Genomic DNA, 18,701 nt, shown 5'->3' with positions numbered 1-18,701 from the left:
ATCTTGGGTCATTTCCCAGGCATGGGACTGCCCAGGCCCGGCTGTCTCTGCTAGGGGCTAAGGTGAATGTGAGTCAGTGCGATGCAGTGTCCTACATTTTCCTCACTGGGTGCTTTGTGAACTTTGCTCTCACGCGAGCCAGGAGCTGTGTTTGTCCTCCCCCAGCGATGTTCCAGCTGTTTTGCTGCCTGTGATGCAGTCAGTGTGCTCCAGAGGCACGATGAACCTTCGAGTGGACATGTCAGAGGGACACAGCTGCGAATGTCCTGCCTTTGTCTCTTCTGAGCTGGCACAGAGGGCGCTGCTGTGGCACTCTAATGGGAGTTTGGCCAACTTAGAGAATTCTGGAGGGGGGGGGCGGGCCTCATGAGGAGCTCAACCAGCAAAACTGCTCTCCCGATCTCGGGTTCGAGCCGGGGTCCGGTCACTAGTCGACTGTCCCCAGAGCGTGGCGTCAGTCGGCCAGGGCTGTGACACAGCGACCTCTGTGACACCCCTTCTCCGGTCAGCGCTGAGCCCGGAACAGGCTGTAAGACCAGACAAGGTGGAGTCAGAGGGGGAGTCTGTCTACACCCGCTCGCTCTCCCCTCAGTTATTGCGGAAAATCGTAACCCTGAACACCTTGCTGGTCACTGCTGCCCACGAGCAGTGTGCGGTGTCCTCACACCCAGTCGCCCTGCTGCCCCAGGGTCAAAGGCGCTGAGAGGGCAGGGGTGTTGCGTGCAGTGGGGGTGGGGCTGTTCTGAATCTTTTATTTCAAAATAAGGTTCTGTTCTCAACCGAAAACAACAAAAGCTAATTTAATCTTGAGCTCTTTAGGGGCTCTTTCAGCACAGTGCTCATAAGTATTGCCAATTAAAGTCATTATTAGTGAGGGGTATGATTAAAAAAAGGAGGAAATTAAAAGAGGATTTTGTTTGTTTAGTTTTGTGCTTTTACAGGGATATAGTGATGCAGGGCTGCATGTCCTGCATGGTTTGTCTCGTTAAATTTCCACGGCAGGAATCGGCTGCTCTGGGTGCCTGGTGCTGTGTGTCTTTATTAAAGTTCTGATGTCATTTCTGTTCATAGTTGGGTCAGAGCTGATGTGAAACCAGCTTAAATTTACAGGAATGCGTAAGAAGCAGAAGGCGCATCAATATCAATGTTCCCGTGGAACTTCAGAACAGCGTATTTTAATGTAGTATAGCTTCCAAGTGAATTGTCTTTTTTTTTTTCCTGGGAGAAAAAAACAAAATAAAAGATAATAGATTCTCTGCACGAGGCAGCCTGTATTGCCTCCGTCCCTCGCTTGAACTGCGTGCGGTAACGTTAGCGTCATCTTGGCATGAATAAGTAATGGGGAAGTTTTTCTGAAAAATGTTCCTAAAGTTAATGATACGCTACTGTCATGGGCGCCAGTGGACTTGATGTTAATTTTTTTTTCCTCTCTGCGCTAAACTGCCAGTCGGCTGTGCTGAATGGACTTTTTAATAAGTTGATAGCATTGCTGGCTAAAGGGAAGTTTATTTAAAGGCTAGTATTCTAGCATAAACCTCTTCTTTTTAATCTCTATGTCGGAATCACATTTTGATCTAAATTCAAATTGTCACACAATCACTAAGCACCACGTACTGTACAGCGCCACCAATTATCATTAGAATGTCAGGTTGTCAGGTGTACTGTAACTTGTGGGAGCCATGGTTTACACGAGCACAGTATATTCTGATATATGTGCTCCAGAGACTGAGGCATAGCAGGACTGACAGGGGACAGAAATCTACAAAACCGAGAGGTAAATATATACTACATATATCAGTATATCAGAATGTTCTGATTGCAACATGGGTGGAAAGACTGTGCTTTTAAGATGCTTATAGCTGACCTACTGTATCTGAAGGCGATCGACTTCTCCTGCAGGGTTTAAGGGTTGCCTGAGTGCCTGTCATTGATCCGAGTAACTTATTAACCAAAGCTAGCGATCTTGTCATCGTACTGTGAGTGACCCCCGATATTTATTCGTTGTTCTGTTGTTTGATACCTTCTGTATGTCTGAAACGTACTGTATGCAAAAGAGTGACAGAGGCAACACGATCGTACAACAGAGCTCCACTTTGATCAGCGCTAAGCGTGGGAATGTCAAGGCTATTTAAATGCACAATAAACCAAAATGACTCTAATGAATTTGCTCATTTTTTGTAATCTTATATTTTTTTTACAGAGCATCTAAGCTCTTAAGATTACTGCCCCATTCCACCTACCCCCCCCCCCCACCCAATGTTGTAATTCAAGCTGAACAGAGTAACCTTTTAATTCCATGAGTTATTTTATTGAATTAGCATCTTGCACTTTAAAAATTTATATGCTGTTTGTTGCTTGGTCTCTCTCTTTCTGTCTCCATGTACCCTGCGTCCTGGCGTCACAGGAAAACTCAGCCCCCACGCTGCTAATGTTCTCGAAAGCAATGAAATTAAACCACTGAACCAGTGCGTGTCGCAATTTCTGTCCCCCCGGGTAATTTAATTCCAGTGCGCATATTGATGAAGCCACACAGGCTCTCTTTCTCCGACACCCTGGTGGGTCTCGCCATCGTAGCATCTAAATAAAACTCCATGCGGAACATTTTTCATGTTTTCAAACAGCAGGATGGCACAACTTGAGGGGGTTTAGTTAATGCAGTATTCATGCTCAGAGGAAACGGAAGCAGGCGGCAACAAGTAACATTTGGTCACTGAAGTTTTTAAGGCTTTATTGAGTTATGTTACTCCAGGGTTTTTTTTGTGTGCATGCGAACTGCAGGGATGGCGTTGCTCAGCTTCTTGGGCTGAAAGTGAAGCCAGGACCTGACCCATGGGACAGTCGGTATCTCTTGTGGCACAGGCAACACGCAGGAAATCAGGACTTAGCAAGAACACCTCAGCTTAACAGACATATGGATAGGGTTGAGCAGTGGGGTCCTTTATATTCTCTCTTTTAGAGTGACTGGGGGCTGATCTGCATCTGGCACAAAGTGTTCCATCTACTGCAGAGTGGGCACTTTGCCCATGGAAATATACCCGTGTTGTGCTTTATCTGTAGCTGTGCTGTAGGTCTCGGAGTGCCCTGGTCCAATGCAAGGTGCTGTGCCCTAGGAACGCAGTGACATTACATTTGTGGTGTTAAACAGAAATGAGAGCTTAATGCCTTACACTGAAAATGCTGCATGAATCCTTCATGTTCGTGTGTGCATGTGTGAACTATGGGCTAATGCACCAGCTTCGATCATGGAGGAAGTCGGCTTTCAGGAGAGAAGTGACAGTGCTCGTTTCTGTGTCACAGAGGTCTTAGGGTTAAGGAAACCCAAGCTTACACAGACACACATGTATTCCTGTCTTCGTTTGGCCTTTCCATTGACCATCATTGGCTATTGACTGTTCCAGACTGCACCCAAATGGAACTCCACATAGTGAAATTAGACCCGGAAAAAATGTTTTGGGGATTTTACGTTTTTTTTCCAGTTTCCTTTAAAAATAATTTCCTGTCTTTGTGGGGACATTGCCCCTATATTTATCCCTACATAGATAGTAATATGTATTAGAAAATAGTCGATTACATCACTCATTCACTGTTGTTTTTCACTTCCTGGCAGATTTTGAAGAAATTCCTGTGGTCGCAGCTCAGGAACTGAGTAACGTCTTGAAACAGGGCTACCTGGAGAAGAAACGAAGAGGTAGGAACCAGGATGCTTCAGATATTAAAGAGTCTTAACGTTTTTTACAAAATATCAGTTTTTTACTCCGTTTTTACTTTAATATAGTATTTTTTATTTTGATATTTAGCATCAGCTCAGGGCATTCTCAAGGGGAAACTCATGCTGCACTCGTGGTGCAAAGCCAAGGAAGTTCTGGAAAGATGGAGGGATGTTGTCCTTTCAACGCCACCACGGCCTAGAATTGTCATTCTTCGTCTGGGATAAATCCTGAAATATTCCTCCTAATGGCAGAAGCCCCACGGCACTGGCAGATGATAACAAAACAAGGTGGTCTGGAGCCTCTCTCGGTTCTCAATGGTGGTGGAATGATAGTTGAGGGAACGGGCTCGGAGTGCTGACTCAGAGCAGGCATGCTGACAAAAGCGTGGATCGGGATGACAGCACTGGACTAAACCACAGTTTACCTCTCGGTTTTGTAGATTTCTGTCCCCTGTCAGTCCTGCTATGCCTCAGTCTCTGGAGCACACAGCTGCAGTAACTGCTGACCGCAGGCTGGAGGGGATTGTTGCCACCATCTGCTGCTTTCTAAGGACTCCAGATTGTTTCTATGATTACAGCTCAGAGTGTGTGCTCTTCGCTGTTCTTTGTTCCTGTTGACGTTATTGTTCACATCTTCACCTACCTGTGATATTTAATTCTTTAGAATTAATTCAGTTTTCAGCTGGGAGAGCCCCCCTCTCTCACTGCAGCAAATTGCAGCAGAGCACAGCCAGAGCTTGTGAATCAGTACATCAGAGTAGCCAGAACAACCAGTAGGCGTGAAGGAGTGAGAAACCTCAAGAAAAAGGTGAGGAATCTCTGAGGATCCAAGGCCTGACTGCTTCCCTCCCAGCCGCAAGCCAGGGGACTCAGTGGGCTGTCTAGGCTGAGTTCATTTTGTATGACCGTGTATGACTGCACCCCGTGTTGAAATATGACTGTAAGTGTCCAAGCTATAGAGGACCAAGGCTGTGTCTGGTCAGTTAGCAGGGCTCCAATGTTCCAGGTTCAGCATCAGGCCCGTCATCAAAAGAAGCAGTACCTTGGGGGTCTGAAATCTTGGGTCTGGTTCCCTGTGTCATTTGGAGACGTTGATCGGCACCATCCAGTAGCTTAATGGAGCTCAGTGTCTGAGTAATGTTTTTAAACGACGGATGTCAGGGAAGAATTGAGGGATTTTTCTAACGGTTGTAATTGCCTCCATCTTGAGCAGCAGGCTTCAGAACAGCGTGCAACCCGAATTTGTTCCTCCTCCACCATTCCTTTCCAGTCAGCAGAGAACACAGGAGTCTCCTTTCCTGAAATAAATAATATTCTCACTTTCACTCTCACTGTGCTGATCAGTTTGTTTAAAAATAAGTGAGTGGCTGGTCCTCAATCAGTGAACACCCCATTGCCAAACAGGAATATCTTGTTTTCTTTAAAATACCTCCACTGTAGTATTGATTTACTCAGACTAGGAAATGACATGTTGACAGGTGACCGATAAGACAATTGTGCTTGAATGTTGTGGTGTATATCTTTTCCTTTCCCTTCTCATCTGGCTACAGTGCATCACAGCTGAAACTGGAGTATTTTATTACCACTTCATATAGGTCAAATGAAATATTAATAGATCACCAGTAGTAGGTTATGCAATAACAAACCACTAACTGCAGAATGTAGCCCAAAGTAGTTTATTATTTATTAGTTCTAATTGTCTAGCAATACTTAACAAGCTAATAAATGATTTACTTCAGTGCTTCCTGGGCCCATTTCCATTAGTTAACTATACTAAATTGGTCAAACACTTGCGTCATCCTGCTCAGTGTTGAATAACGACTTCATTGACTCTGCTACTCTTGAGTAAGGAGCACTTTTCTCCACATTCTGTCTCCACAATATTTTTACGAGCTCAGGGATGAAACTTATCTCCCTGGCGGGTTGGCACGCTTAATATCTGGATATATTCCGAAGGTCCAGCACCTCGTCTTGAAAACCAGATGAGAACGAGCAATCCGTATCACACCTGTGCCCATAGGCCCAGGTGGGAGCCCTTGGTTAAAACTATACGAGTGTGCCAATTACTTGAACGCAGAGGCCTATTTTATTCCGCCAGGGCATTGCACAGCACACGGTGACGTGTTCATGAAGAGTAACTGGTTTGCATGGGTTAGATAGAACCCTGCTGCTGGTGCCAGAGAGGGATTCAGACTGCAGCGGAACCCCTTGTGAATTCTGTGTGCCATCACCATCCTTCAGCGCGATCAGAAGTGGCAGGCGGGGTTGGTGATCAGATCGTGTTCTAATTCTCCTTCGTGAATTAAAGTTCCTCACACTCCGTTTCTTATAAATCCCTTACATTTGTGCTGGATAACATTCTTTGAGTAATGCGTAACATTCTGGAAAGCAATGGTAATGGGAATGCAAATCGGACCAAATTCCTGAGATCTGATCTCGCAGTGCTGTTACATATATTCCATTACTTCCCAAGCCTGGCTGGGGCTGCAGCTCATCACCGTCTCACGCTCCTGTGATTTGGAAGGTGTGCGTAGGAGTGTTTGGCAGTGGTTTTGCCTTGATCTGCTAAGGCGTGGCCTTGGTCTGTCCAGAAAGGGTAAAAGGGGTGAAAATGTCATCCCTGTTGTACAAGGAGACACTGCAGGGCGTCAGCGGGTTTCACAAGGGGCACTCAGAAACATGTTTCAGGTTTTTAGAAAGATCCTGGAAATCTGAGAAGCCATCAAGCACATCTGGCTGAGCATGATGATCCAGGATGATGTCCTTTGCACAGCTGTTTATTTTTCCGGTGTGGGGGTCTGGCTGTGCTCACAGGCCTGTGCTGGACTGCTCCTCTCCAGCTCCCACCCGGGATACAGAGCCAGTGTTTCCTTTTCTACACCAAGAACCAGAGCGGGGGAAGATTAATTTGAAAATTAACTGTAATTAAACCAGTTGAGTATTTTTGCTCTTAGAAAAGAAATTAATGCAAGGTCCAGAAACATCAATCCCTAAAATAGTCATAATTATATCCAGTGGCTTTTTTTAAAGGCATTACTTATTACATTCTATTATTATGACTCATGGTTTGAACAACGAACAATTAAAAAAGAAGGTTATAAGTTTTATGAATTTTGTAGCTTTGCAGCTTGGAGTTGTTGATGAAAATTCTCCTGTTCCTCCTGCTCCTTCATCATCATCAGCATCTTGCGGACGCCTTTTAAACAGCGCAGTTTACATTCCAGACAGTTGCAATATGCCCAAAGGTGTGCTCAGCAAGTGCAAGAAACAAAGTACCAACTACCAACGGTAATCTGTTGTAACATGTTATGCAAAGGATTCCAATATACAGTACCTGAATATCAGTCGTGGAGTTCAGTTTACTGTCAAGTAAAAAGAGATTTGACCTGTCACTCTGGGCAGTTTATCGGGTTAGAAAGGGTGTCCAGTAGGGATGGATTATTGGAACGTTTCCATCATTCTGTTTTTCTTGTCTTGCAGATCACAGTTTCTTTGGCTCAGAGTGGCAGAGGCGCTGGTGCGTCCTCAACAATACCATCTTCTATTACTTCGGGAGCGAGAAAGGTGAGACTGTGGACCCACGGGTGTCTCAGAAAAACAAGTTTATGGAAAATGATTCAATCAGAAAATCTGAAAAAACCTGTCGGCGCCGGCAGCTCTGAAGTTGGTCTTGTAAGGCGTTTCGGGGACCCCGTCGCGTCTCTTGGGGTCTCGGCCCACAGCGCTACCTGGTGCCGGTTCATTTTAAAAGCTGGTGCAGTCTCCCCTGCAGGCCGTCCGCTGCATAATGCGGTTTTGCAAAGAGTCAGTGATGAGTGCTGGGTGTTGTTTCGTTTTTCTCCTGCGCTCGCAGACAAACAGCAGAAGGGCTCTTTCTACATCAACGGGTACAGCGCCGGGCTGGTGGGGACCCTGCGGAAAGACTCCAAGAGGAATTCCTGCTTCGAGCTCAGCGCTCCAGGGCAGCGCTCTTTCCAGGTACCTGTCCTCGAACCCGAGACCCACCCTGGCCTCAGCGGTGGAATTGCTTCATTTAGCCCGTGACTGGAAAGTGGCCCCGGCACCTTGTTGTGTGTCATTCCCAAGCAGCACAGAAAACAAATGTATCTGACCTGCAGTTTGTTTAAAGGCCCATTCAAGTGTTCCAGGAGGGCTTTCAGCTTGCCTTTGGAGAAGTGACGTTTTATCGCGTTCTATGAGCGAACCAAAAATACCATTCTGACCAAATTGAAACTAACTGGTGCGTGCCTTGGAATTTCGAGCTGGAATTTGACACGTTTTAAATGCATTGTAATTCACCCCCTTAGCATTTTGGATCATGCCTGACAGTAAATCAGTAAGAGGCCTGAATTACGTGGTGTTACAGGGTTAAATCTTTATTTCCTGGTGCTGGCTGGAAATGGCAAGGCAACGCTGAGTGAGATTATTTTTCTGTCTTCGTAAATTAAGGTAATTAATGCTACGGCACATTAAACATCTCTCTAGCAGAGGCCAGTAATAATGCCACCAGTGGGCTGCCATCAGTATATATGTATGTACTGTACGTATATTCCTGGCCTTTTAGAATGAAAGCAGTTAGAATAACGTTTTTGAGATTCTTAAGACATGGTTGGTCTCTGCGCCTGAGTGACAGAGCAACGAGAATCTCCACGGTGACGGTGTGGTTGACGTCAGCGACACGAGTTGCCATGGAGATTCCCATTGTGATAGGGGCCACACCCACATCTCCCCAGCTGTCGAGTCGAAGAGGGGAGGTGGGCAGTGGGGATGGCTAGAATCTTTCCAATACTAAATTAATTAGCCAGTTACCCTTCACGTTTAGATTGCTAATTATAGTCAACCCCACCTCCATCTCTTCTGTTCATTTTTCGTGTTTATGTGTATATTGTATATTTACGCTATATACCTGTATCTGACGGTGGGTGAACTACTGTATCATTTTGCGTCTATATCCTGCAGTTTTTTTGCTTGTGATCCTCAATGTATTTGAAACGTTCTTCAAAGGTGTCAATTTTGAAAATAGTAACACCACTCTTGTAAAACATGACATTTTGTCTTTCAGGTTTTTAAACTTTACTTCAGTACTCGATGTAAGGTTCAAGAAGGCTATCAATTCCATCAGTAGCTGCACATGCCCATGTGTTTTTGCAGCATTATTTTCAAACTGAAACACTTTTGACATTGCAGAGCTCATTAATAGCTATTAATAGCTATGTCCTATGTTGCTATGGTCATAAATTGTTTTTCTCCAGTATTTCTTAATTGCCAAAGCACAGTACTGCACACATAGTTGTCCATTAATCCAAGCAGTCATACACTATAACTCCATTCAGAGTCTCGTCTTTGTCTTGATGATCAGCAGCTCTTCTCCTTAACTTCAGCAATGTTGTTTTAGCTGTTGCTAAGAGGGAACCTCAGACTATATACATGCTACTCCTAGTGCTGTTATTGCTACGTTTGTTGCTGTTAATATTAATAATGCAATGACTTCTAACACTAATTGCGATGATGATGGTGATTCTGTTCTGCAGTTTACAGCCAGCAGCCCAAAGGAAGCCAGGGAATGGGTGGATCAAATTAATTTTGTCCTTAAGGGTAAGTGTTTGCCATTCTGTCACACGTCCACACAAGCTTGGGTTCCCCGCTGATAACTCCTGTCAGTCGATCAGTCTTTATTGTTCTGTAGTGCCTTTCAGTGCAGAGCATTCTCGAGGCATTTGACATAAATCAGACACTTTTAAACAAGACTAGTAAATGGAAGAAAGGATAAACATAAAAATAGTACAAAAAACATGTACAAATGAGAAACAAAAAGAAATATGTTAAGGAACTGAAGGATGATCAGCAGGTTTTGTGGCGAGATTTAAAAACATCAGCGGAGGGTGTGTTTTTAATATTTTATACTTTGGAGAGATTTAACAGACTTTTACAGTCTTGGCTGTGTAGTGAAGATCTCAGTCTCTGATTCCTGTTAAGTCTCGCGTCATGGCAGGACAGCAAACACACAGCAGAGACAGTCGCCTTCCAGGTGTGGGTTAGTTTCTGTAGAGCGCGTTCCTCTGGCTCGGCGATGTCAGGCCCTGTTCGTGCACTGTGCCTGTCGCAGTGGCCTGTGGAAGTGGGCGTGCAGTGTGAAGGACTCAGCCCGGGACAGGGAGGGGGTTTCTCTCCCCTGTAGCTGAGCTGGATCAGCACTGCGGCTCCTCTGTGCCATTGTCATCAATCTGCCCTGTGCAGGCGTGCCAGCTCCTCCTAACCCTGCTCTGTCTTTACTGGAAATCGTTCGGCAAACTTTCTGGTTATCCTTGGAATCTATTGATTTTTTTCCCTCTTCCTTCTCCATCACAGAGTATCTGTTAGGACCTGATAGGCTTTGTTTCAGTCTTGCTGTCATTTGCAATCGGGGCCGCATTAAATCCATGAGATCCGATGACAGCGCTGTTGCTCAGGAAGGAATCGGGTCAGGCCTGCTTTTGACAGTGAAATGATCACCATTTTGTCACACATTAATCCGTCTTCATTGTTTCCCTACTTCATCAGCTCCTTCACAGTACAACAATACACATCCTTTCTTTTCTATTGAGGTTGGCTTTTTTTAAATGATGCATTAAGAGTTTTTTTTTTCCCTAATGGATTTGCTTCCTGCAGCTTTATGGCGCTCTTATCTGGGAATTCATTATAAATGAAATTTTCTCCTTCCTGACTTACCTTCTTCATATGCATATTGATTCACATATTTGTTTATTGATTGGATATGCGGGAGTAAAGACCTTGTGCTGTGTGTTAGGGACTTCCTTTCCCATTGTGCAGTAGCTGTGTAGCAGCTCTGGGTCCACTTTCCTCCCTTGAATTCTCCTCGGGATAAAGAGGCAGCTCCCTGGGTTTCTGCAGCGTTAGGTTCCTTCTCACTCCTCCTCTGCTTTTCATTTAAAAAAAAGCATTCGTTTTTCTTCTGCCATTTTTACACTAATAAAGTGTCTTTAAAAGCCAGTTTGACTGTGCATTGCTGACAACTTTCGTGAGTAGCAGACAAGATATCCCAGATGAAAATTTCCTTTGACCGCAAATGTTCTGCCAAGAAACCACTTCATTGAGCGTTTTTGGCTCCAGTGCTGTCAGCCATCATCAGACGCCTACTGTTACTAGACTTTCATGCGCCTCATTTTAGGATCCCCTGTCCAAAGCAGGCCACGCTCCCAGCGTGTCATTTATTGCTTGCGGTCCAGAGTCCAGAAACCTCCCCCTCTTTCATGGGAGCAGGGGGCGTGGCACTTCAGGGGATCACACACAGACTGATCATGCAAGAGGCACTGCAATGCCTTGGTCCTGAAGCTCTGTGCTACACCATGGGCTTATAGCCCTACTCGGCACCACAACCCAGAAAGGACTGTAAGATTGTGTCCTGGGAATCCTGTCTACTCCCTGGAAGCTGATAACCTTAGAACAGTCCAAAAGGAGAGCAAGACTTAAATGCATTGCAGGGGAACTTCTGAACTCATCCTCGGATATTTCCTGCAAGAACAAAAGAATAAATAGTCATGTTTGCGTTCTGCCAGTTACATTCAAGCATTCTTAGTAAGGTTCGTAACCCTTGGTCAGAATCATTCACTTGCTCAGGTTACACCTGCACAGTATTCCACAGATGTCCTGGTCAGTTTCCCATGTCCATCATTTGTTTCTGTTGCTTTTACAAATTTAAGAGTTTTTTTATCATGCATTTGTTATACTTCTGTGAGCAGTAGCTTGATTTTGCTGAAATCCTATCCTGCAAGTACATGTTTGACCTGTCTATCCCATTGTGAACCATTCAGAAGAACTCATAAGCTCTGTAGCTTTCGGTTGCCCTCCCCCCTGTTAACTGGCTTTAACTGCCTGTGCCACAGACCTGAGCTCCAGCTTCATCCCCTTCGACGAGGACGAAGAGGACGAAGTGGAGGGCGAGGACGAGACGTACGACGACGTCGACGCTGTGACCTCCCCTCCTGCTCCCCGCCCCGCCCCAGCACCCCAGACCCAGGAGGAGCGGAAAGGGGGGCAGCCGGAGGCAGAGGAGGAAGATGACGATATCTACGAGGTGCTGCCAGGTAAGGTGTGAGCGGTGAACTGCGGGGAGAGGTGGATTGCCGGCCCGCCGGTGCTGTGCTGTGCTGTATAGAGATCCAGCCCTGTCAGTGTAGGCTGGCTGCAGAGGAAATGGGGCAGGTCCACACCTGGACCCCAACAGCCGAAACACTGCTTCTCCTTTCGGTGTTCCAGTGTGGGATTAATCTTCTCGTCTTCCTGCGCTGATGTATCCCAGCAGCGCACAGCTCAGGTTCTGGAGAAGGTCCTGCGGATTTCATAGGTCTCTTTTGATAAAGATGACTATTTAAGGCCTGGCATCCCGGTATGAATGTTACATGCCAGAGGATATGTTCCCAGCTCTGGTGGTTCAGTGCAACGCTGTTGCCAGTCGTCTCAATAATGAAATATCAGCGGGGCTTTGTCAGGGATCATCATGCTGGCGGGTTCGGAGTGGTGGAGTTGTGTGATAGATGACCGTACTGTAACAGGCACAGAGAGATAATATGATAGATGGACTATTTACATGCACAGTACATACCAGCAGATTTTTCAGTGGAAAATCAGGAGTTGTCAGGGCCCATCATGCATCACCAAATTAATTTCCAAAAAATGAAACATGCTTTCTTTATTAAGAGCACAGTGGTCGAAAAACTTTGAAAACCACAAATAAAATTAAATTGAATGGTTTTTTTTTGTTAATGTGAACCAGCTGGGAAGAAAGTGCAGAATTAATGCTTCCTGACAGATTGGGGGATGCATGTATGCATGAGGGGGGTCTGGAGTGGGTGGGTGGGGGGTTGTAGATGTAGCCTGTCACCCTATCTGTAAAAAGATATATAAAGATATCGTTTCTCAGACTGAGTGCATTACCTCCACCGCAGTTAATAAAATGAAGGGAGGGAAGACCATAATTTCTAGTGGCTGTCACTTCTGCACTGGAAGCCATCTGGGGCGCGGAAAGGACCCCGACCACAGATGGCGAGTCAGATTACAGCCGCTCCCCGCCAGGGCTCCCAGCGGCTCCCACCAGCCATGGGCTTCATGTGTGTTCTGCTGCTGTCCTGCTGATGTCAGCCCTGGCCCCGGCCAATCACAGGGCTCTGGAGGACAGTGGGCCGGCAGGAAGCGGGGTGACATGCAGGAGCTTCATGGCCTTCGTGATTTAAAAAAAAAGTGGAACATGTGTTTTGTTTTTGTTTATCTTCTGGAGACCAGCACGGTGTTTCAAAACACATTCATTAGGGTTCCGTGGCACAATCATTCATATTGTAAATTCTGTAAGGTATGTAAGACCTTTAAAAGACCCTGAAAATAATAAGTAATTTATTTAATATTTAAAGGTCTTACATACCTTACAGAATTTACCGTATGAATTGGAAAGTCTCACCTTTGATATGCATTGATGCTTTCTGTTTATTTTGGCAGAACATTGGTAATTATAAATACAGTGTATACAGTACGCCACACCTGGAATTTAGTGGTTTTACCTGAACCCACAACTCTTCCTGTTTTTTTTCCTTTTCCTTTTTATTTGTCTGTTAAATAATCTTTTATTGCTGGCATTGGGTATTTTCTTGCCCCTGGGAGAAGAAAAGGATCATATTGTTGTTACAGACCCATGTTCACAGGAGGAGTTTTCTCCACGTCTGTGGAGCTTCTGGGTGGTTTTCCATGACTAAGATGTTAAAGAAAATAAACCTCTGTGGGTTGTGGCTTTCTTGGTGCTGCTTATAACTTGGGTCCAGATTATTGAGTCATCTATATCAAAACACAGATGCCCGAGATTCAGCTGTCAATTGCTGGTCTCTGGCATATCTCCCCGCTCCTGAAGAAAGGTCCCAGAGACACCTGGCAGGCACGCTAAAGACTTTTACCATGCTCACTGAAAGCCATCACAGAGCTTTCACAAGATGTCGGAGTGGACAAGAGGATGTGTTTTATAACAATTCTGACTCTCTGTGGTCATTAAAAATCTCAGGGCTTTGCTCAAATAGAGTAGGGGTGTTACCCAACCGTCCTGGCCAAATTTCCCCCTTGTCCTTACCAATCATGGCCTCCGAATAATCCCCATCTCTGAACTGTCCTCATCACTCTGCTCTCCTCCCACTGAGAGCTGATGTGTGGTGAGTGTTCTGGCGCACTATGGCACTATGGTGGTGGAGGGGATCCCCATTACTTGTAAAGCACTTTGAGTGGAGTATCCAGAAAAGCGTTATATAAGTGTAAGGAATTATTATTATTTTTGTTACGTATTGTCTAAGATTTTGGAGGTCAGTGGTTTATAACAGACGAATCAGATGAGTTGGGCATAGTGCAGCTGTCTAGTTGTAGAACAGCTTCTACTAACGGTTAACCTGACCGAAGCATGATCCTCCCTGGTGAGCTACAGTAGCTGGGGGGCTTTGAAGAGCACATCGCTTTACCAAACGTCACGTTCCTTCGCTCCGCTCCGCCCAGCGTGCAGCGTGCAGCCCCCGCCCTGCGGATCCACGCCTCCTGACCAAGGCTGTGAAGTCGGTTCCAGTCTCTCCCAGTCCTTCGACTGCTGCAAGTCCTGCTCTGACAGGAGCCTCAGGGGTGTCTGAGCAGGTCAGCTGTACAAAGACGCGCATAAGATCACCACAGGCTCTTGGTGCTGCTCTGGCTCGGACCTCTGCGTTGATAGTGGCATGGCTGCAATGAAGCAAGGGCAGGGTCTGACACAGACGCTGTCTGTTGAACACAGGGCAAGTGGGTGACCAGCTCTCCAACCCACACACAGGAACAATATACAGTAGGCGTTAGACAGGACATAGCTACTCGGGTGTTAATGCAAAAGTAAATTTTAAGTACTACAGGGGATTGATTTTTTTCCATACATTTCTTGGAAAGCACACTTAGAAAACTAAAAGTTTTTCCCTATCTCGCCTGAAGGGAGAATTTACTTTAATTTGATTGCTGTCCTGTGTGAGTTTAGAGCTGCTTGTCTCTGCTTGCAGCGTATAAATATTTGAGCAAATGCAGTTGGTGAGGAGGCTCAATCCTGTTGTGGCTGACAGGTGGCTGTGAGCTCACAGGCAGCTCCCCACCGCAGCTGCAGTGCTTCTGAACACTTAAGTCACTCAACACAGACAGCTGGGGAGTGCCAGGGAAAGTGTGAGCTAGTTTTAATAACTACCTTGCTGGCAGGACATTTGTCTTAATTTTTTTCCCTTCCTTTCTTACAGAAGGTTTTTCACCATTAAACTATTACTTAACCCCCTAAGTGTTCAGCAGGAAGATTTATGCCCTTCTTGAGTTGTACAGCTCAGGCCCTAATGGTTGCTATTCCACCTGGGGGGGAGATTAAAAGTTAACAGTAGTTCTCAGCATCTCAGGGAGCATGTCCAATGTGAGGAAACCGTGTTAGTCCTCTTCTGCTCGTGCAAACCGAAGCACCCTTGGAAATGAAGAGATGAGGCTTTGTTCAAGCCTGGCCTGGTGATGGCTGTCAGTGAGGTGACGTGGTTGCAGATTCCAGCTGTGTGACCCAACATCACTGAAGTCAGAAAATCTAAGAACTAAGAAAGTCCACAAGTAAGAGGAGGCCTGTTGGCTCATTCTGCTCATTTTAGTTGCTGCTGTCTTGTTACCCCAAGGATATCAAACACCTGTTTCGTGTCTTATAAACCCAAGGTGTCTACTGCAAGAGATGGCATGGTATCTTGTTCCTTGCACCCACCCATGACTCACAATATGGCCATCTTTGACTTGCTGGTCCATCTGCTGTCTGGAAGAGCCCTAAGAGAGTGAGGCACACAGGTCTGTGACTGTACGTAAATGTGCTACGGAGCTAGCATACAAATCTGAGTGCTGCATCACTGTTTGCTATTCATCATGAAAAGCTCATGGGACAGTTTCTCGGCTGATAATCGTTGGGTCAATGAAGCTCCAGTGACCAGTAAAATTGAACGAATGATGTCATAATTGACAAAATGATGTCATCATTCTTGTGATGACCTGTATGGCCGTGTTATGGCAGATGGTGATTGGCTTGGTTACCCTAAAAACATCTGATTTGTAAGGGTGACTCGTCCGCTCTAATGCAAGAATTTGCCAGGTATAAAGTTCACCCAACACATCTTACTGAATCATACTTGGGTATTCTTGAACAGATTAGCAAGGGATTACTTGGAGGGACCTGCCACATGAACCCGCCTTGCGAACAATCAGTCGGATCATTGCAATTCTAGGGCCAGCGAAATCGAGTTATCCTCTTTATTGGAGACCTGAACAGAGATCTGACTTCCAGTCTGCAGAGCTACCATTTCTCTAACGACAGAACTGCTGCCACACAGGGAGCTTCACCTGTAATAGTGAGGGGTTTTTAGAAGAATCCTCTCAGACAGCAGGATGCCAGTGTGTCATAATTCACCTCACCTCCTCCAAAGTGGAACAGTTTTTCTATTATGCAAATGTTAACAAATTAATTTCATAGTCGCTCATCATTTTAATGAAGTTTTAAAAACATCTACAGCCAAGGAAAAAATAACATTTTCCAGGTGATAAATTTTTCCAATTTCCATAAGACAAGTACATAAACTCGTTCAATTAAGAGTGGAATCTGAAAATGAGGGAGTCTGGTCTGCAGACGCCACGAGCATTGATGGGTAATTTTATTGAGTGGAAAATTGAATCAAATTGCTCTATCGAAACAATTCAAGCTCTGATTTCCCTTGGTCTCGCCCCCCTCTCTCTCATCTCGGAGGGGTTCGTCGGGATGCCCGCTCCCTGCACACAGGCCCTGGCTGTCCTTCAGCCCTGGGGGGTGCGGCTCTCGGCCCCACCGGGGGGCTTGTTCAGCTGTGCCCAGGCGGTCTGGAAGGTGGAGCAATACCCTTGATTAGGCTGTAGCCCATTTGAAATACTTTAATAGGGAAATAGTTTAAATAGAAATCGCATTTCTATTTAGTGAATCATTTTTATTCCTTTTAGGTTGTTTTCGAAATCACTGCTTTCAGAACTGTTTCACATTTGGCGTTGAAGTTCTTCCCCCATAAGTGTTAAGTTCAGAGGCCCCATGTAGCTCAAAGGATGAGGCCGGATCAGGAGTGTTATATCCGGCAGGTTGTGCACAAGGTCTGATTGAACAGGGAGAGATTTTAAAACTTGCGTTGGCATGCTCTCTCTGGCAAGAGGCATTGAGAGGCGCTCTTTAGCTACCTGAGTGCTGATATTCTTAGAAACGGCCGCGGTTTGTGGATGTCTGTTCTTGAAGCTGGATCATGCGTGTTCTTGGAAGTCTCGGAAGTCCAGAAGAGTGCGTGAAAATATCTAGCGAAACCTCCTTTTAGAAGGGTGTGCTGGCAGGCACTAATGCCTCCACCGGTGTGACGGAGGGGCCATTGCTCTAGGACGTGCCTGAGTCTGGACAGCCGGACAGCAGGCTCTGGCTGGTCATTCTCCCTGCAGTCATGGCTTGAGCCGCAGACACTCCCTCCATTTCTGTAGCAGTGCAGTGTCGTGCCTTTTCTTGCAATCACTTTCGGAAATATTGTATTCAGCTCTTTTTTTTTTAAATGATTGACAAAATCCAGTCTCGACTTCTCTCCACAAGCAGCGACAGTTCCTGCAAGTGTTTCTTTTTTTTTTAGCCTGACTTTATTATTTTTTTGTTTGATTATTTGGCAGTCGGCAACAAAATGAATTCGCCTTCTTGTGTACCTTTGAGCGTCCTGTCCAGCGGTAATCCATTAAAACCAGAGAAACGAAAAGTAAAAAAAAAAAAAATCAGAAGTGGGCAATTGTTTTCCATTAGCAGTCATAAATCTGGGTCAGAGACAGTAACTCTTATCTCCGGTGTGGCCAGGGATTCCTGTAAAAGAGCAACTGAAACCCCGCTGGGGTCATTCCGAGCGCTGTTGCACATTAGCGCAGAGAGCTGCCTGCCGCTGCTGCGCCAGTGTGTGACCCCGCCCTCCGAGCTCCACTCCGGGCTCCGCTGCGCCATGCAGGCCGTCCCCCCCGTGCCCTGTGCCAGCTCACGGGACTGCTGTGACTGCGGAGAAGCTGTAGGAAACGCTGGACACTTGTACTGTGGGGAAAACGTCCATGCCGTGATGCCCTCCAGCTCTGCAGGCGGGATCGGGACAGGCCCAGGCCCAGGCCTTGCAGAGAGGGACGCGCCAGAGGGCAAGGCCGTTGCAGCTGCTGGTTCCTGAAGGGCCTGGGTGCAGTCTCCCGGATTCCTGCTTTTTTAGGTGGACTAAGACAGCTGTTGAGATTTGAAAATGAAAGCAGAAATTTAGAGCGTTGCTGTTACTTGTATTCCTTGGTTTCTGGCCCTAGAGAAAACTAATGTCCACCATGTTGGTGGGGTTCTGAATTCTAAAAAATGCAGCTCCTTGTCTGATAAATTAAATTTTCAGGCTCCATTATGGCCTGAGATAAAGCAATCTACAACATCACACTATTATTTTTTAGCATCAAAGAACATTCAATGATAAAGAGATAATGGGTTATTCTGGGATGCTTTTAAAAGCCTGTGTTGTACTGTTTTAGGGTTTTCAGAAGCCTAAAATGTTTTAATCCGATAGCAGATTTTTTTTCACAAGGTTACAGATCAGGAATTGGCAACATCACACACCTGCTGCTTTTACTCCGTAGCTTTCATTTCAACTGATAACTACGCACTAAACTGATTATTAGATTTTGTTTTTTTGTGCTCAGAATGTAAAGTCTGATATTTAGACATGTTTTGTTGGTGTCAAGAAAAGAATAATTCTAGTATAAATTTCATTGCGTTCAGTTGCATTGGAATTAATGACCGTTGTTTCTGTGCAGAGGTAATGATCGAGGTTTTCACTCTGTGCTGTGCTCGGTGAGATGCTGCAACCGTGCAAGACTATACCGATCGCCCCAACACTTTCTTTTCTCGTCACACAGAGAAAACAAAAATGACAGTCTTATA

The 18,701-nt window shown here is 45.6% G+C and overlaps 1 protein-coding gene across 3 annotated transcripts in view; it reads left to right on the top strand.

Annotated features, from left to right (window-relative positions):
* The window catches only part of skap1 (src kinase associated phosphoprotein 1), a 161,109-nt gene that overhangs the window by 105,055 nt on the left and 37,353 nt on the right, over positions 1 to 18,701 (top strand). For all 3 annotated transcript variants that reach the window (XM_069185748.1, XM_069185746.1, XM_069185749.1), the window contains 5 exons: positions 3,608 to 3,688; positions 7,190 to 7,273; positions 7,563 to 7,687; positions 9,241 to 9,304; positions 11,593 to 11,793. In XM_069185748.1, the coding sequence (XP_069041849.1) occupies positions 3,608 to 3,688; positions 7,190 to 7,273; positions 7,563 to 7,687; positions 9,241 to 9,304; positions 11,593 to 11,793 (555 nt within the window). The remainder of the gene's footprint in view (positions 1 to 3,607; positions 3,689 to 7,189; positions 7,274 to 7,562; positions 7,688 to 9,240; positions 9,305 to 11,592; positions 11,794 to 18,701) is intronic.

This window comes from Lepisosteus oculatus, chromosome 28, assembly GCF_040954835.1.
Source record: "Lepisosteus oculatus isolate fLepOcu1 chromosome 28, fLepOcu1.hap2, whole genome shotgun sequence".
NCBI lineage: Eukaryota > Metazoa > Chordata > Actinopteri > Semionotiformes > Lepisosteidae > Lepisosteus > Lepisosteus oculatus.
The sequence above is the reverse complement of the archived record's forward strand: the minus strand, read 5'-3'. Positions and strand labels throughout refer to the sequence as shown.